The sequence below is a fragment of the Polypterus senegalus genome, chromosome 18 (genome assembly GCF_016835505.1).
Source record: "Polypterus senegalus isolate Bchr_013 chromosome 18, ASM1683550v1, whole genome shotgun sequence".
In the NCBI taxonomy this organism is placed as follows: Eukaryota; Metazoa; Chordata; class Cladistia; order Polypteriformes; family Polypteridae; genus Polypterus; species Polypterus senegalus.
In genome coordinates this window covers 30573337-30597969 of record NC_053171.1, presented here as the reverse complement: position 1 = coordinate 30597969, position 24633 = coordinate 30573337, and the positions used below count along the sequence as shown (strand labels likewise).

At 42.5% G+C, this 24633-nt stretch overlaps 1 protein-coding gene across 5 annotated transcripts in view; it reads left to right on the top strand.

Moving 5' to 3' along the window:
• rtn1a (reticulon 1a) overlaps window positions 1–24633 on the top strand; it is a 137264-nt gene that overhangs the window by 102080 nt on the left and 10551 nt on the right. Inside the window, exon 1 of one of the 5 annotated variants that reach the window (XM_039741024.1) lies at window positions 15876–16178. The exons of 3 other annotated variants lie outside the window; for them this stretch is intronic. In XM_039741024.1, the coding sequence (XP_039596958.1) occupies window positions 16124–16178 (55 nt within the window). In that variant the 5' untranslated portion in view covers window positions 15876–16123. Of the gene's footprint in view, window positions 1–15875; window positions 16185–24633 lie in introns of those variants that run through there. One more of the 5 variants, XM_039741023.1, reaches the window with a different exon arrangement.

The following is a 24633-nucleotide window of genomic DNA, read 5'->3' as shown; positions in this document are numbered from 1 at the left end:
TAAGCAGCTTTTCTGCCATTCTGTCTGACGTTCTTCCCAGGACTGTTTTAGATCATTTTAACATGGCTCTCCTTCTCTTCCTCCTTTATAAGGTTCTGGCTTAATCAATAGATAGGCAGTGTCACTCAGGCATTAAAACACATTGCACTTTAAACCACAGGATTGTTGTCATTGCAGCCTTTGTCGATTTTCGTAAAGCGTTTGACTCAGTTGATCGAGCTGCCCTGTGGGACATCCTGAGGTTTGCGGGATCCCCTCGAGTTTTCTGGATATCATGGCCGGTCTTGTACACTGGTATTGTGAGTGCTGTGCAGAGTGGAGGCAGAACCTCTGTGTTTTTCCCAGTTGATTCTGGGGTTCGTCAGGGGTGTGTTTTGCTCCAACTCTGTTCAATGCTTGCATGGACTGGGTGGTGTTTGCGGCTGTGTTGCATCTGTTGGTGAAGAAAGATTCATGGATCTTGACTTTGCTGACAATGCTGTGATCTTCGTGGAGTCAATGGAGTCTCTGATCAAGGAGCTTGAGAGACTGAGTGAGGAGTCCGAGTGTCTGGGCTTGCGAGTGTCCTGGATAAAAACCAAGAGCCAGGCCTTTAATGACCTCTTGGGCACGGCCATCAGCAGTGTGTCTGTCTGCGGAGAGAGTGTCGACCGCGTTGAAAGGTTTACGTACCTCAGCAGTGACATTCATGTCTCTGGTGACTCTTCCTATGATGTCAGTAGACGGATTGGGAGAGCATGGGGGGTCATGACGTCGCTGGAAAGGAGTGTGTGGCGCTCCTGATATCTATGCAAAAGGACGAAGGTCCAAGTCTTTAGAGTCCTGGTGCTTCCTGTCTTGCTATATGGTTCTGAGACATGGACGCTATCCAGTGACCTGACACGAAGACTGGACTCCTTTGGTACTGTGTCTCTCTGGAAAATCTTTGGGTACCGTTGGTTTGACTTTGTGTTGAATGAGCGGTTGCTCATGGAGTCCCGAATGAGGCACATTTCCTGCATTGTGAAGGAGCGTCATTTACGGCACTATGGTCATGTGGCGTGTCTCCCCGAGAGTAATCCAGCTTATAAGATCCTCATTGTTGCAGACCCGAGTGGCTGGACCAGGCCAAGGGGTTGCCCACGTAACACCTGGCTGTGGCAGATAGAGGGTCATTTCCAGAGGGTGGGACTAGACCACGTGTCTACCTGGGGGATTGCCAACCGGGATCCCAAATTGTATCGTTGTGTAGTGGGTGTGCCAACGAGCTATACCAGTGCATGCTCCTCAACTTGACTTGATTGTTTGCTTATTTCCCACATTGATAGAACTTTATTTGTCCTTAAGGGGAAATCTGGCATTTTATATATAAGGTAGGCGGCACAGTGGCGCAGTAGGTAGTGCTGCCACCTCGCAGTTAGGAGACCCGGGTTTGCTTCCTGGGTCCTCCCTGTGTGGAGTTTGCATGTTCTCCCCGTGTCTGCGTGGTTTCCTCCCACATTACAAAGACATGCAGGTTAGGTGCACTGGCGATCCTAAATTGTCCCTAGTGGTGTGTGTGTGTGTGTGCCCTGCGGTGGGCTGGCGCCCTGCCTGCGGTTTGTTTCCTGCCTTGCGCCCTGTGTTGGCTGAGATTGGCTCCAGCAGACCCCCGTGACCCTGTAGTTCGGATATAGTGGGTTGGATAATGGAGGGATATACACAGTATCCTTCACTGTGTGACCCCAAGAAAGTCACTTAACCTGCCTGTGCTCCAACCCTAAAAAAGTCTGACTGGCAAAGTGACAAAAGCACCCAGTGCCAAAGATACACGAGGAAAAACACAGCTAATGGCTTGTTCTTTCCATCTTGTGAAGTTCCTATGAGAAAAGTGCAATAATTTAGTTTAGTGGACACTTAAAAAAACAATGAAAAGGCTTATCTGGATTTTAAGATATTATCAATTTTAAGTTTTGTGCCTCCTGATGACATGCCTGCTGTTTTTAAAAAGCTTCAGCATGCTTCCCCTTCAGAGGTCGTACAGTCCAGATCAAGATATGTGGAGAAAACTCCTCGCTGCGTCAGTTAATAAAGGACCGGCGCTGCTCTTAAGATGTGCCGCTATAAATCGCACAGTTAGTTGTTCTTTAATAACAGTACATGATTTTGTGTTTCTCCTCACATTATATGTTGGGTTTAGACAGTTGGCAACATTTTCTTCATTTATTTTTGTAAAAAAATTCTTTCCAGTAAACAAACCTTTTCAGAGGTAAATTCAGAAGAAGCTAATACAGCGCCTTCCAAAAGTATTCAGATCTCTTCACTTCTTACACATTTTAATTCTTTCTGTCCCCATCAAAGAACATTCAGTTCCCCAGAATGACAAAGCAAAATGCTATTTTTAAATTCTTTGCAGAAAAAATTCTAAAATGAAGATCTGAAATATCCCATTGACTCAAGTATTCAGGCCCTCTACTCAGAACTTAGTTGACATCACTTTGGCAGCGATTACAGCCTGGAGACTTCTTGGGTCCGATGTGATGAGCTTCACCCACCTGGATTTGTGGATTTTCTACTGTTCTTCTCTCCAGATCCTCTCAAGCTCTGTCAGGTAGGATGGAGACCATTGGTGGACAGCTACTTTCAGTTTCGATTGGGATCATGTCCAGGTTCTGGGTCGGCCACTCAACGATATTTTCATAGAGTTGTCCTAAGCCACTCCTGTGTTGTCTTTGCTTTGTGCTTAGGGTATTTGTCCTGTTCAAAGGTGAACCTTCTGCCCAGTCTCGGGTCCAGAGCGCTCTGGCGCAGGATTTCATTAAAGACATCTTTGTACTTTTCTCCGTTCGGCTTTCCCTCAATCCTGACTCTTCTCCCAGTTCCTGCCGCTGATGGTGGTGCCACCACCATCCTTCACCATTGGGATGGTATTGCAGATGATGACTGGTGTCTTGTTTCCTCCAGACAAGGCGCTAATTCTTGGTTTCATCAGACCAGTGAATCTCATTTCTCACAGTTTGAGAGTCCTTGAGGTGCTTTTTTGCAAACTCCAAGTGGGCTTCCAAGTGTGTCTTTTACTGAGGAGAAACTTCTATCTGGCTACTCTGTCATAAAGCCCAGCTCGATGGAGTGTTGCAATGGTGGTTGTCATCCTGGAAGTTTCTGCCATCTCCACACAGCTTCTCTCGAGCTCAGCCAGAGTGACCATTATGTTATTGGCCAACTCTCTTATCATGGCCCTATTCTTCTAATTGCTAAATTTAGCTGGGTGGCCACCTCTAGGAAAAGCTGTGGTTATTTCAAGTTTCCTCCATTTAAGAATTACGAAGGCCGCTGTGCTCTTGGGGGACCTTCAACACTGCAGGATTTTGTGCAGCTATGCCCAGATCTGTGCTATTTTATTAATTTTCTTTGTGTTACTTGCAAAAGAAAAAAAATTCAGTTTGACTTCTAGTTAGAGGTTTTTGGACACAAGAAATTCAGCGGTGCTCCTTATTTTGTGATCAGGGGTTTCTCAGAAAAGTTACTTATTTACTGCCATTTTCATCGCCATTTATTTATTTAAATTATACTTTATTAATCCCGAAGGAAATTACTTGGTTTAACCCCTTGGGGTCAGAGCGCAGGGTCAGCCATTGTACAGTGCCCCTGGAGCAATTACAGGTTAAGGGCCTTGCTCAAGGGGCCAGCAGACTAGGATCTCTTTTTGGCAGTGACGGGGATTCGAACCAGCAATTTTCGGGATACCAGCGCAGATAGGTCTAGTTGTGCGTCATTGCTGTGGAAATCTTTCTCATGATGCACTGGGAGTGTGTGACAGGTGATGTCACCAGTGAGACCATATAACGGTCACCACATGCATTCTCAGCTTAAATGAGTTGATTTAAATCGCAGTTTTGTGATTCTTGTTTTTTTTGTGACTCCCTGCAATAGAAAACTAGCTCTGAACTTCTGACTTTGATTTTTGGTTAGAGATTTGGCTCTACAGTGTGGCTTTTCTTTCTGACTTCTGCCTGTTGGACTGTCTATGTCCTTTTCTCCAGGTCATTGCTCATGTGACAGTAGGAGGGCGCTGTCACTCCCTTGAACCCTCAGGTACCACGCCAAACACCAGGTAAAAGTACTTCTTTTTATTATAATAATTATGTGCACCAACAACCCTCCATGCCACACTACTCATTAATAACCAAATACTGTAATAATAATAATCAATCCTCCGACTCCCAGATGCGTTGCCCTCCTACCACCCAGCTCAGCTCGTCGTCTGGGAGATCCCACGGTCCTTTCATATCTCCTGACCCGGAAGTGAATCCACCATACAGTCCATGAGATTCCCTATCACTTCCGGGTCAGCTACAAAGTCTTTTTCTTCACCCCGGAAGCACGTCATTCCTACTTTTCACGTGACCAGGACGTAATTCCGGGTTATAGGGCACGTAGCACTCCCCAAGACTCCCTATTGCGGCTCCTGGTGACCCCCATGGTATCCAGCAGGGCTGTTTATAAAAACTACAAGGTCCATGAGGCTCTGCTGGAATTCAGGGAACCTCTACGCCGCCGGGAGGGCTCCATCTGGCGGCTAGGAGGTGTGGTCCAGAATATATGGCCAGCCATCCTTCACACTCATCACATTTTCTGATTAGCTTTTCAGTCAGTCCACTGCGACACAATCACATCTCTAAGCTGCGTGGCAGTTGCTTAGATTGGGACTTTCTACAGACAGGTGTGTGTCTGTCCTAATTATGTCCAGTCCATTGAAATGACCACAGTGGACTTCAGACAAGATGTAGAAACTTCTCAATGATCAATTGAATGGGAAGCACTTGAGACAAACCTCTTCGCAAATGTTCTGAATACGTGTGACAATTTGATATTTCTGTTTTTTATTTTGAAAACATTTTCAAAAATTCTTGTTTTCACTTTGTCATTCTGGCGTATTGAAGGTTGTTTGATGTTGGAGAAAAGTGCATTTCAACGATTTTAGTATAAAGCTGCAACACAGCAAAATGTGTAAGAGGTGAAGGGGGTTGAATACTTTCCGGACGCTGCATATAATTCAAATGGACATGAATATAAAGTGCTACAGACAGGAAGTAAAAGTTTTTGTTATGCAATATATGAAAAGGAAAAGGGGTTCCACGTGGACGGACATATCATTATCTTCAGTCAGACTGCATCGGCGTGTAGCATAGATACAAAATCTTCGAATGGGAAGTCACTTCATAGAGCAGCAGAGCCACACCATTACAAGCTACGAGGGGGTTTTGCCTTTATAGGGGTATTAAGATGTGTAACACTTTTAGCTATTTCACCCTAAGCAACAGAGACAAAGGTACTTTAAAGGTACAGCTGGATCAGCTTGAGGCGAGTCCTACAGCAAGGCCATGGCACTCTGGATGGATGCCCGCTAACAGCGACTTTCACTCAGTTGTTACAACACATTTAGCAAGTAAAAAATGTGACTGTATGGGACATCACAGCGGGGGTCCTTACACCTCACATTGATATCATTTGGACATGATGGGTACATATAAAATAATTAGCTTGTCTGTGCTAGAAGGTCCAGCTTTGTCTGACATTTTCTGCTGTTATGTTTGGTTTTTATCTCCACTGTTACATTGGCAAGATCACCATCATCCATTTTACCCCCAAACCTGGCATTTTACTATGATGGCCAACAAGCTCAAGTTTAGTCTCATCAGACCATAAAATGCTCTTAATGCCGACTTCAGAGTCTTCCATATACATTCTGGCAAACCCTACCTACTGGCTTTCCACCTGCCACTCTCCCATAAAGCTATGAATGGTGACGCACGTGGACGCAATTGTTGTCTGCAGTCTCTCTCCAACTTCATCCACTGTAGCTTGTCACTCCTTCAGAGTTCTCGTAGGCCTCTTAATGGCCTCCTTCACTAGTGTTGCAAGATCGCTCACTTTTTATGAACGGCCTGCTTTAGGCAGATTTCCAGCTGTGCCACACTTGTTCCATTTCTTCATGATTGACTTAACTGGACTCCACCTTATATTCAGTGACTTGGAGATTTTCTTGTTTCCAGCCTCAACTTGTGCTTTTCATGTCATCTTTTCATGGAGCTGCTTGGAGTGTCTTCATTGTGTTGGTTAGTCCAATATACTGACAAGTTGGACCATCCAGATAAAGTGCGTTTAGACTACAAGCAAATTCTGGGACTTCTAAAACCAATGAGCTGCTCCAGTGATAATTTAGAGGGTGTCATATTAACAAACACATTCAATTATTTTGTAATTTATATTTATAATTAATTTATAGCACTCTGCAGAGATCCATTTTCACTTGAAGCTTAAGGCTCTTTTCTGTTGATTAGTCTCATATTAAAAACAATAAAATGTGAAACCTTCTTAAGGCCAGACACTTGTTATAGGCACTACTGTATATAATAGCCATTTATGCAGTATCTTGCCTGAAGAAGGCTCCCGAGTTGCCTTGAAAGTTTGCCTATTGTAATCATTCTAGTTAGCCAATAAAAGGGGTCAGTTTGCGTAACTTCTCACTGCAGTAAGTAACCTAATATGCACACATACTGTACAGATCTAAATTAAATTGACGTGACGGTGGCTGCGCTGCCTTGTGCCAACAGTGCTGGATAGACTCTGACTTTCTAACATCCTGTAATGGAATAATTTCAGAAAACAAGATAATGAATTTTGCAACAAACTTTAAATCCTTTTACTTATTTTGCAGTTTTTGCAGTTCAAGACTAATAATGGAAAACCCTTAACTGGCTGCAAATGAATTATTAATGTTGCATCTTATTAAAAATCTGCTAAACACACAGTTAAATAGCAAAGATGCCATTAGGTGAGTTAAAATGAGGCCTCTCTGTGGTTTCCCATTAGGGCCTTAAAATCAAGTGGTCAGAAGCGTCCACATCAGCACGTTCAGCAATTTCTTTTCATTTCTTGTATCATCTAAACAAGAAGCCACACTTGTCAAAGACACAAATAGGATTGAATTTGAAATTCAGGTAATGGCTCACTACATCCTAGCATCAGGTATCAGAAAATGGGCAGTGGTCGACACTAGAGCTCCTACTTACCGCACCAGAGGTTACGTTCTGAAAATAAACCATCATCACTTGTAGAATCTCTTGTTATGTCTTTGTTTTCAGATATTATTGTGGCCCACTGATGTGCACACTTTAGCAGGGGTCTCATTACCAGTACCAGCCAGTGTTGACCAGTCTGTGGAGTACAATGCAGCCTTTGCTCTTCTGTTCAGACCTTATGCCACAACTGTAATGGAATGTTAGCATGCCATTGCTAGTGATTTTAATTTGCATAAATTGACACAATCCAGCAATAAGATCAGCAACTTCAGCTGGCAAACATTTGATACTGACTGACTAGTAGTCTCGTAATGTGACATCATCTTAACCCGACAGCTATGCCCTTTATAAGATGACTTCTAATCTGAGATCATGCCATTCTTTTTATCATCGGTCATCATGTTCGCTTTAAGACCAAACAGTCACGTGATACTGAAGGCCCAGCTGCTAGTATCGTATTTCGTGGGTGTCCTTGACAAAACAGGTTCACCTCCATAAGAATGAGGAGCCTTCAGTTTTGGGTACTGGAAAGACATACGTATTTTCATGAGTTTTCATGAGTCAGGTAGCACGATGACCTTACAATACTTGAGTCTTTGCTCCGTTTACACCTGGAGAACACTCCTGTGTGGACCCCAGATTCATGTTAATCCAAAATGCTGCTGCAAGAATTATTATAAGAACAAGAAAATACAAACACATAACTCCAGTTCTTAAATCCTTACACTGGCTCCCGGTTAAGTTTAGGGCAGATTTCAAAATCCTCCTTTTAACATATAAAGCATTAAATGGCCAAGGTCCGGCTTACTTCTCTGAACTTATCATGACTTACAAACCAGAGCGCACATTAAGATCTCAAGATCTCTATGATTCCAAGCTTTAATAAAATAACAGTAAGAGGTTGAGCTTTTAGTTGCAGGGCCCCTAAACTGTGGAATGGTCTGCCTGCTTCTATAAGAGATGCCCCTTCGGTCTCAGCCTTTAAATCTCGGCTGAAGACTCACAACTTCAGTTTAGCATATCCTGACTAGAGCTGCTGATTAACTGTACAGACTGCATCTCTGTTGTTAGTCATTAGCACTAAAACATAAGTAACATGATAGTTAGAATTGAATACTAACCCTCACCTATTCTGTTTCTGTTCTCGGTACCCAAATGTGGCAATTGGTGCCACGGCCCACCTGCCAAGTTGTATTGCCTGCCTAAGGTAAAGTCATTCCTGATGGAGGATCACAGCAATTGTGGGGTAGAGGGGTCCTTTCATCGGATTGGTTGGCCCAGTGCTGCTTCACAAATCCAAATCATATTATGTGATATCATCTACTGTTAAATTCTACTCCGTACTTGTAAAATTTTTATTTTTATACTGTATTGATGATTTGTTCTGTTCTGTCTATTGTATTGTATTTACCCCCCTTCTTTTTGACACCCACTGCACGCTCAGCCTACCTGGAAAGGTGTCTCTCTTTGAACTGCCTTTCCTAAGGTTTCTTCCATTTTTTCCCTTCAAGGGTTTTTCTGGGAGTTTTTCCTTGTCTTCTTAGAGAGTCAAGGCTGGGGGGCTGTCAAGAGGCAGGGCCTGCTAAAGCCCATTTTGGCACTTCCTGTGTGATTTTGGGCTATACAAAAAATAAATTGTATTGTATGTTGATTTTGACAACGGATACCAGTTTTGTGCTACCATCCCAAGAGATGGCATTAGATTGAATGGCAAAACCAAACTGAATGTTGGCATCTGCCTGAGTGCAGCCCTTAATGGGCAGGCATTCACTCTGGGGTCAGTGTAATGTAGTATTTGCTAGGGCAGTATGGCGGCCAGCTTAGCTAGTGCTGCTGCCCCAGAGTTCCTTTTTTTGAATTCTGTTTCATACACACTTATATTACCACAGCTGTCTTGAAGTTGACGAAGGCTTTACTTGTTTTATATAAAACTTAAATGTGACTCTTCTGGCCATTGTACCTCACCAACATGATCCCATGGTCCATACCGCTACCCACTATGCAGGGACCACCACACTTTTGTTGTTCATGAAAGGTACTGCATGTTACACTGCCAAGTCTTAGAAGGTTCTGGACGTCTCTCCCCACACCCAGCAGCCACGTTTGCTTTACGGTAGGCAAAGTTTAGCCCATAGGGAGATGAAATCATCGATTTGCTTAATCAGGCAGTTCAGGAAAATTGGAATCAATACAGAAGAGCAAAGAGAAGCTCTCAGGGGCCTGATGACTTTGTCATGACTCAATGCGATTTGTCTGCTTTGTGCTGCAGGCCCCAGTGTGTCACTAAAGCAATCCTGACTGTGATTTTGAGTGCCGCACCACGTTTTGCTTGTAGCCTACCCTGTATAAAAACAATGGATTTAAACGTACAAGGGTAGATGGGAAGTTCCTTATTTGTCCTAAGGTTGAAATGTTAGCCTCACGTCGATTTTAATGTAGCAATGCAATGGATAAAACGCACCTTCCCACCTTCATTAAAAAATGATAGTGAAGGATTCATTTTAAAGAACACGGCAGGAGTGATGGACTTGGCAGACACTTTTCAACATTAGGATGAATGAGTCTGCCAGGCATTATTTGTGACGTACATTTTACAGCCGCAGCCTCTTGCGTGTGTAAAAGGCCCGTAAGCCAACGTCTGAGTCATCAGCTCTATGAGCTCAGTCTTATTGCTCCCATCTTCCTGGATACACTGTGTCAGGCCCCTGCTGGGAAGCCATCATGCTGCACGGTGACTAGTTGGCCCTAATTTGAACTCCTTGGCCCTGGAGCTTTTCACCTCAATCTTCTAGTAAGATTTCTTAAAATCAGGGCCAAACAGTCAGAATCGGAAAGACCACTTCAACAAAGATGAATGGACCTTTCACCTTCATTGGGCTCCATATTACAATGTTTAAACTGCAATTTCAAAAACCAAACAACATACATTGCATATCAATTTTACTTTATCATTTGATGCCACTAAGTTGGAAGAATAAATCCTCTAAATAAAACAGCCCATGTCATTATTTCAAAAGAGCCCACCATCGGCTGATGTCATGAACTGCACGTCATTGTGAGATTTCTGCTATAAGGGGATGAATGCTGTCTGCTTTGTCAGAAAGAAGGCTGCTCACTTTTTTGTAATACTAGGGGCCTTTGCCCCCTGCTCGCTTTGTGCGCCAACCCCACCAGCGCTATGCGCCGTTGTGAAGAAGGGGGCTAAACGAACCCCAAGGAGATGCGGCCGCTCCTCCGAAAACCCTCTTAAATGGTGGTACAATGGGAAACAAATATCAGTTGTTTTTTACCCCCTCTTTGCTCGATCAGCTGCTGGTTTGCTGCTGCTGTGTGCCACGTGATCTTCATTTCATGCAGCGCTACAAACTATTAAAAGCCTGTACAGCAGCTGTCCTTTTGTCTCACTGATTTGTCTCTCTTCTCCCCCACCATCCTCAAACACTATTCTATCTTTTCTCGCTGTTCTGTTATTTCACCCAGTAATATTTTCAATTTGTTTGTGCTAATGTGATCTTTACTCTCATTTTTTGAGACTTTCGAATTTTTCGACTTCCATTATTTCTAACGTGCTCTGCATGTGTGTCACGGGACTGGCCTCCAAAGGGTGCAAGTATGACGTGACTTGTCTGTCTCGCGGGATGTGAAAGTGTCTCTCTCCGTCTCTCTTCCAAAGATCACATCTCGTCGCAAGATTTTTTTTTTTTATAATAGAGAGATTATTTAACTTCCCGCACTGTTTTAGTACTAGTCATTTAAAGCATTTACAACTCTGACATGACATACAGCTTGCCTCCTGTAGTGACCACCAGTTGTACAGCAGCATGACTTACACATGTGTGCTCTGGACTAGTCACCATTATCAGTGTCACGTGAAGGCAGCCAAGCACAAAATCCATATTCACTAAATGCTGGGACAAAGATACATTATTAATACTATGAAGCTGCAGTAAAGACTGTTTAGGGGTGCAACAGGCACATGGGCCCCACACCTGTGAAGTCGAGTTTCCAGCAGGGCTCTGTCAGGACTGCAGGTTTGCTATAAAGTTTCAAAAATGCCATGAAAGTGTCTTAACTTCTGTTTTATATTATCTGAAGTCCCAAAGAAACTAACACGCCCCTCCAACACCCTGCTAAAGGTGTAGATTCCCTCAAAATGCGTTCTCACAGAAATCTGTATTTACACAGTAGTTCTAGGACTAACAGGACATACAAAGCAAGAACCCACACCCCACCCACATACAGCTCAGCACATATCCGACTACTGGGCATCTTGTAGTTCATGGCTGAGCCCCCCAGTAAGTGAAGTGAGTCGCTCAGACCACAGTTGTTAGAGGTTCTTCGTTACAGCAAGTGCTTTCTGACAGTAATAAATGAAGTGTGTGTTTAAGTATAAAGCTGATTTATTGAGTTGGAACACTTGTGTCTCTTCCCAGTCCCTGTGATTTTAACTCTGGATAAAGACGTCTGTGGCATGACGTTGAGGACGGCAGGCAGTGAGGCCTCATGGGTTAAGGATTCTGGTCCCATGTCACACTGCCCATACGGCCATTTTGTTTATGATTCTGCTTTATGGAGTTCAGAGCTTAAACTTCTGTGGTCAAAACTGCTGCCATGCAATTACAGTAAAGTCAAAATGCACAGTTGAATGTCCTTTGCATTCTTCATATGTTCTCATGGTTTGGAGCTTAAAAGCTTATTTGAAATGTCAATATGCATGAACTGTGCATATTGAATGGAGTCTTGTTTTATCTGAAGTGCATTTGTTAATGTGCACCACACTCTGGATTTCTTATTATGAAGTGTCACAAACTCGACAAAGAACCATAATAAGGTTTGCGGCAGCCACCCATAAATATATATTATTTCCTGGCTGCAAAATTGAAATAAGTGATAGCACTGATGTGCACAGATTGGAGTCCAAAACAGAGCTGAGGGCATAGGAGAGAGGTGGAGGCTTTTAAAGGCCAGTATAGGAAGTGAAGTCACAGGGGCCGGGACCAGAAGTGTCTTCATCCATAGGCTCAGGCCTGGAAATGACATCAACATGGCCAGGCGGAATTCCCCATGAACGGTTTGCAGAAAAGCGAGAAAAGGAGTCCGTGCACTCTGCCACATCCCGGTCTGGCTGGGAGTTACCCTCATTCAAAGCCTTTAGCTGCCTCCCATGCTCACGTGTGTGACAGAAGGTTATTGATGCTTCAGTGTTTAATATTCCATTTATTCAGTTCAGCGTTACTGGGACCTGGAGCCTATCCCCATAGCACTGGGCACAAAGTGTGGACCTAGCATGGCAATAGAAAGTGTGCTTACAGAAAAGAAAAAAAAAATCTAAATAAAAATAGACCAGGAGAGATGTGGTATTGCATTGTGGGTCCACCTTCAGAGGCCTAGAGTCAACACCAAGTGTGGACACTTCACGTGCAAATTCTCTCAGTGACAAGGATGTGCACGTTAGATGAACTAGTGATTGTAAATTAGCCTGGCATGAGTTGAGTGAGTGAGTGAGCCCTGGGATCCATTGGTATCCCATACAACAACAACATGTATTTATATAGCACATTTTCATACAAAAAAATGTAGCTCAAAGTGCTTTACAAAATGAAGAATAGAAAAATAGAAGACACAAAAAATAAACATAAGTCAACATTAATTAACATAGAATAAGTAAGGTCCGATGGCCAGAAAAAACAAAAAACAAAAAAAAAACTCCAAAGGCTGGAGAAAAAAAAAAAAAAATCTGTAGGGATTCCAGACCAAGACACCGCCCAGTCCCCTCTTGGCAGTCTACCTAACATAAATGAAACAGTCCTCTTTGTATTTAGGGTTTTCATGGAAGGACTTGATGATGATGGTCACGTAGACTTCTGGCTTTCAGTCCATCAATGTTGGAGCATCATGATGCTTTGAGTAGGTGGTGGTGGCCACCACAAAGAAACCGGTTCCCTGGTTTGTAACCCTTAACTGGAATAAGTAGGCCCAGACAATCAATACACTGGCAAATTAATAATGGCAGCATTAAGTGAAATGAATATATGTTAGTGAAAATTCATTCTAACAGTTACAGTGGATTAAGGAAGTATTCAGACCCCTTCAATAACTACAAGAGCATTATTTCTATAGCATTATTTTTATACAAAGGCTGAAGCTCAAAGTGCTTTACAAGATGTCATGGAAATGGTTATAAGCAAGGAAAAAACAATTAAAAATTGATGATAATAATGAATGAATAGTATACACAGAATAAAGAATGCACTCTTAACACAAGACAGATAGCACAGTCCTTAAACGTAGGAAGGGTTTTTTAAACCTCAAAATGCAAGTCTAATGATAAGGTCAGGGTAGACAGACGCAGTGGTCTCATGGCATTCATTCCGACAGCCCAGGTGGCTGCACATGACTTTGATCAGGTGGTGGTGGTGGTGGCACAGAACACCACCACAGAAGAACTGGAAAAGAAAACAGAGAAAAGATTAATAAGGACTACAGATTCATAGAAGAGTAGGACGATGATGTGCATATTTAGTTTATTAAGGGCAGAATTCAAATGAGGCTACAAAAAAGTCAAATTAAAAAGTGGGTTTGTAAGAGTTTTTTTAAATGATCCCCAGTGTTAGCCTGGCGTATCCTTACTGGTTAAGTACTCCAGATTGTTGGTGTAGAACAGCAAAAGGCTGCCTTTCCCAAACCTTTTATGCTGGTCTCTTGGAATTATAAGCAGAACACCATTAGAAGATCTAAGATTATGACTTAGAAAGTAGGGGGACATGCTCTCCAAATTATAGAAAGGAGCAAGATTATTTAAAGCTTTATCTACCATTAGTAGTATTTTAAAGTCAATTCTAAATGATACAGGCAACCAATGTAATGATGCCAAGACTAGCAAGATGTGCTCAGATTTTCTTCTTCTAGTTAAAGATTATGGCTATTGCATTCTGCACTAATTGCAGTCGACTGAGGTCTTGTTGTTGGCAGTCCACTTATTACAGTGATCTGTTCGACTAAAAACAGAAGCATGAATTAATTTCTCAGCATCTTGCAATGTTATAAGAGGTCTAACTTTTGCAATAACCCATGAATGGAAAAATACAGTCTTGCTAATCTGGTTAAATGTATGATTTAATGTTTTTGTCACAGTCCAAGGTTACATCTAAATTCTTTACTTCCACCTTGATTTTTAATGCAAGGGGATTTAATATATTTGTAATACCCTCTTTAATTCTACAGTTTTTTCTTATTTAGCTTGAAGAAATTATTACTTAACCATTCAGAAATACATGACAATGGGTCAGAGAGCAGAGCGCCAGGGTCATCGGGTGCTATAGATAGGTGAAGCTACGTGTCATATGTATGGCTCTGATAATTCAGCTTGTGCTATATAATAATCTAAGTCTGTGCTTTGGCTGCGCCACTCAAGGACCATCACAGCCTGGTCCTGTCTAGGAGCTTTAGGCACTATTGTGAACCATCAGCCCAGTTTGAGATCACATGCGCTCAGGAGCAGGTTTTCTTCAAAGACCTCTCTGCATTAGGCTGCCTTCATCCTTCTCTCAATTCTGACCAGTCTCCTGCTCACTACTGCTAAGAAGCACACCCACAGAATGATGCCACCATTACCATGCTTATCAGCCGAGATGGTATTAAGCAGGTGATGAGCTATGCTTGGGCTTCACAGATATTACATTAACCAAAGTTAATTTTTTTTCTCATCAGACTAGAGAATCTTTTTCCTCATTTGGCAAACTCCAAGCGGGCAGTCATATGCTGCTGAGATGGTCATCTTTATGACAGGTCCTCCCACCTCAGCAGAGAACTTCTGATGCTCTGTTAGAGTGGTCATTTGGTTCTTGGTCTGCTTCCTAACCAAGGCTTTTCTTTCTGTCTTACTATTTGCCCAGACAGCCAACTCTAGGAAGAGTCCTGGTAGTTCCAAAATCCTCCTATTCAAAATTGAGGCCGCTGTAGTCCTAGGAACATTAAAAAAAATTTAGAAACGGGTTCATCCCCTTTGCCCTGATCTATGCCTCACCACAATTTTGAATGTGGAGGTCTCTGGAGAGTGCCTTAGATTTTATGGCCTGGTTTTTGTCCCGACATGCCATGTGAATTGTAGACCTTCTATTTCTATAGTCCTCTAGTGTGTGTCTTTCTAAATGATGTCCAATCAATTCATTTTGCTACAGGTGGGCTCCAGTAAAGTTCTAGACACTTCTCAAGGAGGATTAAAGCAAACAGGATGCGCCCAACAACAATCTGGTATGCCACACAGGAAGGGGTCTAAAAACATATGTGAATGAGGGATTTAAATTTTTAATACATTTGATAAACTTTCTGAAAAAATGTTTTCACTTTGTCATTACTGCTTATTGAGTGTAGATTTATGGACAAAAATGGCCAATTCATCTATTTAAAGTTAAATCTACAACACAATAAAATGTGCAGAAAATGAAGGGGTCTGAATACTTTCTGAATCCACTGCAAGTGTTAACCTCTGATTGAGTCGCCACAATTTGGCAATCCCAGAGGCTGCCTCGATGGCATTGTACCCCCAATGCTGGGCAGTAAATGCATGTAATGACGTTTGCTATTTCAAAATTGCCAACACAGTAGATGTTCAGCATCTCGATACAGACAGGACAATGCGCAACGAATCGCCCAAGCACAGTACATGTGTGACATGATGATATTTTTAGAATATACAGTGCATTCGCTTCACTACAAGACCCTGCCTGCCTATCTTTATGGCTTGCCCACCCTTGCTATTGCTCCCTTGTTCAAAAGAAATGCATCTCGGAGGGCCAGCTGACGTGCTGCAGTGGCGACCGCAGCCTTTGTGATCAGTCTGCTTTCTCCTCCCTCCCAGACACGCAGGCGCAGGCAGACTCCCTCTCTCTCATCCGCCTGCTCTCGAGGGTCCTGCGCACAGCATCAATCTGCACGCCGTGCAAAGCAGACAGGGCTGACGTCCCCTCCCACTGATCAAGACCCCCTCCCACCCCTCCTCGGCCATTCATGCTTTGAGATGCCTAAATGAGAATTCAGTGCCACTGAAGGAGCGCCGTGAATCCTTTTGTGCCCCCAAGATGCAGGCCAGCGCAGACTCTGCAAAGATGGAGTGCTTCTGGAGCAACTGGAAATGTCAGGGTATACTGGTGTTGCATGTATTTTTCATTGTATATGGGAGAGAGAGAAAAAGCGTGAGAGTGTGTGTGTGTGTGTGTGTACCTGTGGGCCTTGTGCCGTTCGCCTGCTCTCGTGAATATTTTTGCTGTTGTTTTGGCTTCTCATCATTTGCATTGTTCTTTCAAACGCTTTACTACTCTCCCCCATTGTTGCATTTTTTAAAATTTCTGCTGCATTGGACAACGGAGAATGTGAACTGACCATTCATCCTCATCTGTTTTAGCTACTGTGGGGCACGCTCTGTTGCCATCTGTGCAGTGACAATCATTCAACCTTGCTTGTGTTTTTATTTTATTCTCATATTTTTAAACTCTTTGGCTGTAGTATTGTTATGATGTTATTTTCTGCCGCTCACTCATCTGCAGTGAGCCAAAGGCAGGTGCCACAAAGGAGATTCGTACATCAGGGACACACCCATTGTTGTTATCTGGGAGATGAAAACACTCGTGCTGCAGCAGGGGAGGAGACCCCCAGGGCTACTCGTGCACAGCCATTTCAGCTTATTTTTGCCGACAAGACGAGCCTCTCAGCCTGTCGTTCATACCAAGTGAATTGCCCTCTGCATGCTGTTAACTTCTCTGTGCTCAGGGTGTGGCAGCACCACGCAGTGCCTCTATTGTTCTGCTGGTGCTTCATTTTTCCAAACGGATCACCAGTTTTGGAGGTCTGCATGCTTTTTTTTTTTTGCTTTTGTTCTTCTGCCCTTGCTTTCTAGACACTGGCTGGCTCTGCCGAGGCTGTAGGTTGTGCCTCTTTGTGCCACTCTGGCCATATCAGATCCACACCAGTGGTACTGGCTTAATAATACCTGCCAGCTGAGCCGAGCTAAGCAAAAGAAGCAACTCGTGGGAACCAACTCAACGAAGTGTTTGTTGGCTCCTCCATGTCCATCACCCCAACTGGGTCAGGGCACCAAAGCTTCCAGTAAGCTGAAAAACACAAGTCCAGCACACAAACTGATTCAGTTGGGGGCTTATCACCGGCACGTGCAAGTCAAAAGCAAATCATTTAGTCCAGGATACAAGGTCCTGCTGGAACAGTCCCATTTAGGGGCGTGGCCGCTACAGGAATTCTAGAACGTTCTAATGGCCTGTGTCAGTACGCAGAGCTTCCTAACACCCCCACCCCCAATTAAGAAAACATGACGCAAGTGTTTCTGCTGTGAAAACAACTTGGTCTTTTTATTTAAGCCTCCTGTCTGAATTTATAAGGATGGGCCGCCGTTAACGTTCTCTACAACAGCAGTACAAGCAGGGTGGGTGAGCCCGTTAGAGACGTGCATCTTCTTAAGGACGCATATGGAGGAGTCACTCCAGACGTTCACATTACCTCAGTGACACCCCACCGACACTGTCGCTCAGAATCATATGTTGCTTGCTCTTTGTATTGGGTGGCAGTTGTGGCGTATTGTATTAACTTTGAAAGGTGAGCAAAGCTGTTTGGGGGGAAGTCGGCACCTACCTCAGCCTGAGTTGCTTTTTGTTTTATACTTGCTCGAATGCCTTGCTGTAAAAGGCACTATATAAAATAAGATTACTGATTTGAGTCAACTTTCACGTGGGTGGTTGCAGATGCAATTTGTGACTAACATGGAGCGGGGTTTGCGTTGATGTAGAGTCTTAATTATGTCCCCTGTGTGTGCAGACGAAAAAAAACACGCACAGCGGTGAAGGAGGAGGCGTCTCGTTTGTCTCCTTAGTTTGGTTTTGCTTAACACGCCCTCCAGTCACTCGCATCTTTGTTTGTATAAAGAACGCGTGGTAGAAAACGCTGCTCTAGTGTCGCATGACTGTCCTGATGTCATCATCTTTAAATGAGCTTCTTCTGATGTCATCATAATGATGCTTTTCATCCTCATATTTAATGCACAGTCACTGGGGCGCCAACACCCTCAGTAGGTCATAGGAGCAGGAAGGTAGAGATAAAGCTGGCTGCTGCGCTCTAAACGGTGTTCATCTAATGGCCGACTTACTGTTGACCACAGTGGATGGTTACCATGTCAGTTACTCTTAGCAACCACCGGCAGTCCGGGCTTTGTGTGCTCCAGACAACCACCGGCAGTCCGGGCTTTGTGTGCTCCAGACATTGTGAGGAATACAGGATTGAGGCTTCATGTATTTATAATGCAGTGCTACATTTTTATTAGTGTGTGTGTGTATATATATATATATATATATATATATATATACACACACACACATACATAAACACACATTGATACATACACAAGAAATTGACAGAATTCAGATGTACAAGACAAAATAATTAATTAGCAGCTCATTTCCATGTTTACAAACCTGCTGTTACATATCAGGATTCTCATCTGACTTAAGCCAAGATCAAAGAGTGCAAAATTAGAAATACCAGACCACTCGAAACCGGGGACCAAAATCAGCTTATGGGGATATTAAACATTACATTACAGGAAACCTCCACCCATAATTGATGTATATATTTTTTTCATTTTCATACTCCATGTGGTTTGTAACAATGCTAAGGTTAAAAAAAAAAAAAAAAGTATCTCGCTTTTTCATGCCAAACAGAGCTAACAAAGTTTATGCTTTAATGGAAGCAGGCAGCGAAAGTCGCATACAACCCAGAAGCCCTTTCACATGAAGATAGGACTGTTGGCCAGTGTACTGGGGCAGTGGCAGGTCTTCATTTCAAATCCACGACCCCGGGTGGTGGGAATAGATTTAACAATATTTTAGCAAAGAATTACATGTTTTTAAGCATATCACTGGATGATTTGATGTGAATTTTGCAACACAAGTAACAGGAGGATTTTTCATAGACATTTTGATATTGTTTGTTGGTGTCACCCCACCTGCTACCATTACGGCATAAACTTAGCTCTGTTTCTGAATGAAATTGTGAGATTTAATATTTTTCTCAGCAATCACTACAAAACAGGGTATTTAACATTAAAAAAAAAAAAATCTTTTTGGGTACATTTCTTTAAGATAGCTATCCTTCCACTGCCTGAAGATATTTTTTCCTTCTTAAAATATTCTTCCATCAGGAATAATTAGCAGATTCACACTATTCTGCTGCAGACACGGCAGAATCTTTGCACGCAGATACCCATTCGTTTTGTAGGGGGTGTACAGCCCCACTGCACCACATGAGGTTACCAAGGGACTCCCCACCAACAGAAATACTGAGATGAGGATGCACATCCATGCTTTTTAAGTCAAGCTGCTTGAAACACTCTCCAGAATGCATTTACCATATTAGCTGCTGCACTGTCCTAGAGCACACTGGTGCTGCTTTAGCAATTATTTTATTATTTTGCCTCAAAGCTGCAACGCTTTTAATTGATTTTAAGTACAGAAAAACAAATACTGGGTACCAAGGTCAGTGCTGCCGTCCTGGGCTAAATTGCTGTAGACCTTCTTTCAGATTCTCTGGTTTTCCTTCCCCATTCTAAAAGGCTTGTGCCAGGAGAACTGGCTACTCCAGACTGGCCTGATGTGGTGCAGTGCACTCCATGATTGTCCCGTGCCCAGGGCTGCCTGGATTAGCTCTTGTTGAAATAGAAGGAAACGGATAATGACAGGAAGAATAACAATGTCAGTATTTATTTTGCATTTTCATGGTAATAAAAAGTTGACACAGGCTCGAATCTAAAAATTGTGCTTCTTTAATTCTCAACTGCAGTGGTGGCCTCAGGGGTACCCAGTCAGTGTAAACTGGAAATTGAATATCTCACTGAAGTCATTTAAGCTCATAAAATAATAATGTGTGAAAAACTAAACAAAGACACAAATATCTGAACTCTCTTGAAGGCGTGGCGTGGAGTATGGAAGTGTAGCCTGCGACGCTGCTGCCCAACTCACATGTTTATAGGCGAATAACGCACAGTTCACTATAAATTTTGCATGTCTTTAAAAGTCATTATATGCAAAATGTTTGCCTGATGGACCCGACTTGACATTGTTATTTATAATCCAGAGTTCTGACATTGGTCTACGAGTCTATATATTGATGATATTGATTATGCAGTGATGGTTTTTCATGTTGATGTTTTTTGCCACATTAGAGACCTACATGATAGTGCTTGAATACAGTGTTACACGTCTCCTTTATGGTTATTTATAAACCTGGACAATGGAGCACACATGCTGCCGGCCAGAATATGCAGAAAGTTGTGTGTGATCCCACTTCAGTCAAACTGACAGATCATCCTGTTTTGTTTGCATTGTAAATACTTGCCCTCAGGCCTCACTGTAGCTAGAACTCAAAACTCTGTGTTTTGGATCAGATTCCTCTACAGCCATTATCAAAAAACAATCCATCTTGTATCTATTAAGCAGGTAGTTTAAAGCTTAAAGCAACTATGTACTCTCCAGTTTTCATTCTCCATTATTTTGTTCAGCATTTTCTTAAGCTTTTGATGGGACTTGTGGTCACAGGAATAACATCACAAAGATGAATTCAGGAGTCTGTTGAGGCAAAGTCCAGCTGAAGTGCACAGCGTTCTCAATATGGACTCTGGCACCATGACATGCTGTTTGGTGGACATAGCAGCTGTACTTGAGTTCTACAAAGGCACACTCAATGCACAAGCACCCTCATCATTTTATTTGCTGTCAAAAGTGATGAAGTGTAACATTTTTGCTGGGGCCGAGCTAAAGTGAAGAGAATAAAGAGATCGGTTAGGAGCATGTGCTGATGCAGAGCGTTGCCGCACCCACCATGTGACAATCCACCTCAGGATAACCCAGATTAGGACCCGAGTGCAGCCATGCAATGGGTGACACCTCAGCACCACACTAGATCAGATGGAGTGGAACAGTGTGAGGTTTTTTTATGGTGGCTGGAGAGGCAATTCTGCCACCAACCCCTAAGTGTTTCCCCTGCAGGTTGCAGATCAACGTCATACCCAGGACAGAGCAAATGCAGGTTGAGGGCCTTGCGCAAGGGCCCAACAGAGCAGAGTCACTTCTGGCGTTTGAACCAGCAACCTTCCACTTGCCAGTGCAGATCTCCAGCCTCAGAGCCACCACACTATAGTGAAGGATGTTTACAAAGTAATCCCCTATAAACACCACTGGATCTGCTGGTGCAAACACAAAGTCTTGAGAAGGCTGGGTACCCTGAGAACGAGGATTATTAATATTCTAGTCAAACCTTTTGCGGCACTTACACTAGTGCACTTTCTCCCTGTCGTTCAGCACTGGCTGGTAGGGCAGCCTTCAGTTTTGCTTGCACAACATACAAATATATGGCTGTAAGCTTTCTTTTTTGGGGTTTTTGTTTCAAGGACTGGCCTCCCTGTCCATATTTAGGTCCTGAATTGCTCCCAATGTGGACGTGACAGGCTTAGGCACCCAGTGATACTCCATAGTGTAATTTATATTACATGGAAGGGTTGACGATGGTTAAATTTGAAGCTGACATGATCCACGTAAAATATTAAAAAAATAACACACCACTAAATCATTGAGTAGAAATTGGAACATTACTGTTTCTCTAGTAGAACTAGGAGAGCCTGGGCTTTAACAAATGACATGCATACTACTTTATGACTCAACCCCCAGAAAATGTCTAGCCAAAGATGTGCCCCCTATGAACAGTGCAACGCAAGTATTTATGTTAAGTAAAAAATCATCTCTGCACGCTAACAAGCAGTGGTGGGGCACACAGGTGAATAAAAGGAGTCACTCCTGGATAGGACACCAGTTACTCACATACTGATGGGCCAACTATAAATCACCAGTTACCTCACTATGAACATCTTTGGGAGATGGCAGCAAACTTGAAATAAGTCTTAATTAAAAAAATGTATAGTCTGCTGTTTTGAATAATTACTTTTACGGAGATTCTGAATATTCATTAATATCTCAGTCTGCTTTACCTCATTAATGAAATTCAGCAAAATGAGGCCACATAAGCACAGGGCTTAGCTGGTAACCAACCATAGGCTAGAGTGTGAAAATGGAAAAAAGAGAATTCAGTGATTTCCATGATTAAGTGGTCAATACCCTCAAAGTGTATTAGGGCCTTTCACACAGATTAAAATGGCTGATTAAAGATGTCACAATTGTCTGTTTGAGAAAGGTAGTTAAGAAGAAAGCACTTGATTCACATGGTGACCAAACATACTCAACTTGTCATCTGCCACCAGGCAGGCGGCACAAGAGGTAACAACTCCTCCAGGGTCAGCAGTGGGTAGTCCAGGGGTGGAGAGCTCTAGGCTTTGGTGCTAGGCAATTTCTTAATTAAAATAAAGTTACATATTTAAATGTATTCCTAACTAGCTGAAATACCCAGTGTTGCCCGGGAGGAAATTAAAATTGTTTTGTTTTTTTTTTAATTTGTTTAAGAATAATACAATAATAATAATAAAAAAAAAAAAAACACACAACTTTAAAAATAAAAATAAACAATCAAGACTCACTGATGGTCTTGTATGTATATCATCATCCAGTTGACACTTAGAACTGGCCAACTCTAATGTCAAAAGCAACTGGCGCACGGTGCAAACGTAAAGAATGCTGGCAGTCATCTCCAGTTCACCCTCTGGTGGTCGTTCTGCATGTCAACTGGATGATAACATGCATACAAGGCCGCAAGATCACCCCTTATTCAGAAGGGGGTGGGGGTTAGGGTTGATTTAACTCTACAGTATTCTTAAGTTGACCAATGAGAAACGTGTACCAAATTTCATGAAAATCACTGTAGGCATTTGGAAGTGATGCTGGAACATACACACAGACTTTTTTATATATAGATTAGCATGGCTCAAGAGACATGTTAGATGTTGGTCGGAATGCAAGTAAGACTTTTACTCTTTTCTGTACATTAGAACAATCGAGACGAGAATAGGCCATTCAGCCCAATGAAGATCACCAGTCATATATACTCAACTCTTCCAAAGTAACATCAGGTCAAGTTTTGAAGTCCCATAAGTCCTACTGTCTACCACACTACTTGAGCTCTGTGGAAAGAAAAAACTTAATTTGCCCTTAACAAGTTTCCAACTGTATCTCCATGTTCTTGTTGAACTCGTTTTAAAGTCAGTCTCGAACCACTGGACCAATTCCCTTCATAATTTTAAACACTTCAATCAGGTCTCCTCTTAATCCTCTTTTACTTAAGCTGTAACGGCTCAGCTCTTTTAATCTTTCCTCATAATTTATCCCCTGCAGTCAACCTAGTCGCTCTTCTCTGGACCTTTTCTAGTGCTGCTATGTCCTTTTTGTATACTGGAAACCAAAACTGCACACAGGACTCCAGATGAGGCCTCACCAGTGTGTTATAAAACTACAGAATCATCTCCTTGGACTTGTACTCCACACATCAGGACACTATATAACCTAACATTCTAACCTAACAACACTCCTACTATTGCTATAAGAAACCCAATATTTGAATTTATGAATCATATAATTCAATATTCTATTTGTTGCATTTTTCTGTGTTAGAAATACTTCCAATGTTATTTTTTTCTTCTTTTTTACTTTTCTGATAAAATAATTTAGAACAGGAAGGATGAGAACCCCTCAATCCTTTCTGGAGGTGAAAATGATGCCAGTTCCTCTGTTTAGCTGTTGTTTATTTTATTAAATGTGACTTTTTCTTAATTTCCTTCTGTTTATTTAAAAAAAACACCTGAAATTAACATCCAAGTGAATAAAAATAAACAAAAAATGTAGAAAAATCAAGAGGCTCCTGTGTATGAAAACTTGCATTATTACTAATTAGCAAGTCAGTGAACAGGGACAGAGAAAGTCTTTAGAACGAAAGACGAGATTAGCATTAAACTTCTAGAAGCTGACTGGGCCCAAGGCAACATGCAGGCTTTGAGGGCCAGAACTGCCCACCCCAATCCAAACACGTTCTGTCCTCCTCCTGCATTTTCTGCCTATGTTTCTTTTCTCTGGGTGGTACCCCAGTTCACCAGTATGTGTGCTCCAGAGGGTGGAACCTGCAATGGACACTCCTGCCTTTCACCAGATAGCTGATAGCTACAAGAATGTGCATACATTTCTATAAATTAAACTAATGCAGGGAGGCAGAATGGTTAGAATTGCTACTTAATGGATCCAGTGTCTTGGGTTCAAATCCCTTTCCCAGATATTGTGCCCCCACCCAAAAACCATACAGGTCAGGTTAACGGGTGAATCATGAATAGCCCGAGTGTGCCTCTTAGATAGCTAGATAGATAGATACTTTATTAATCCCAAGGGGAAATTCACAAATCCTTCACAAATTCTTTGGGCCCTGTGATAGACTGCCACCTACCCTGGGATGCCAGCATAGGCACCACAACCCTGAAGTGGACTAAGTGGGTATGAGGATGCTATGTTATTAAACTGATGAAGCTCAACCCCACACAAATGAATATCACACCTCTCAGTAAAATACTTGAGGCTTGCCAAAGTAATACTACATTATACTTGAG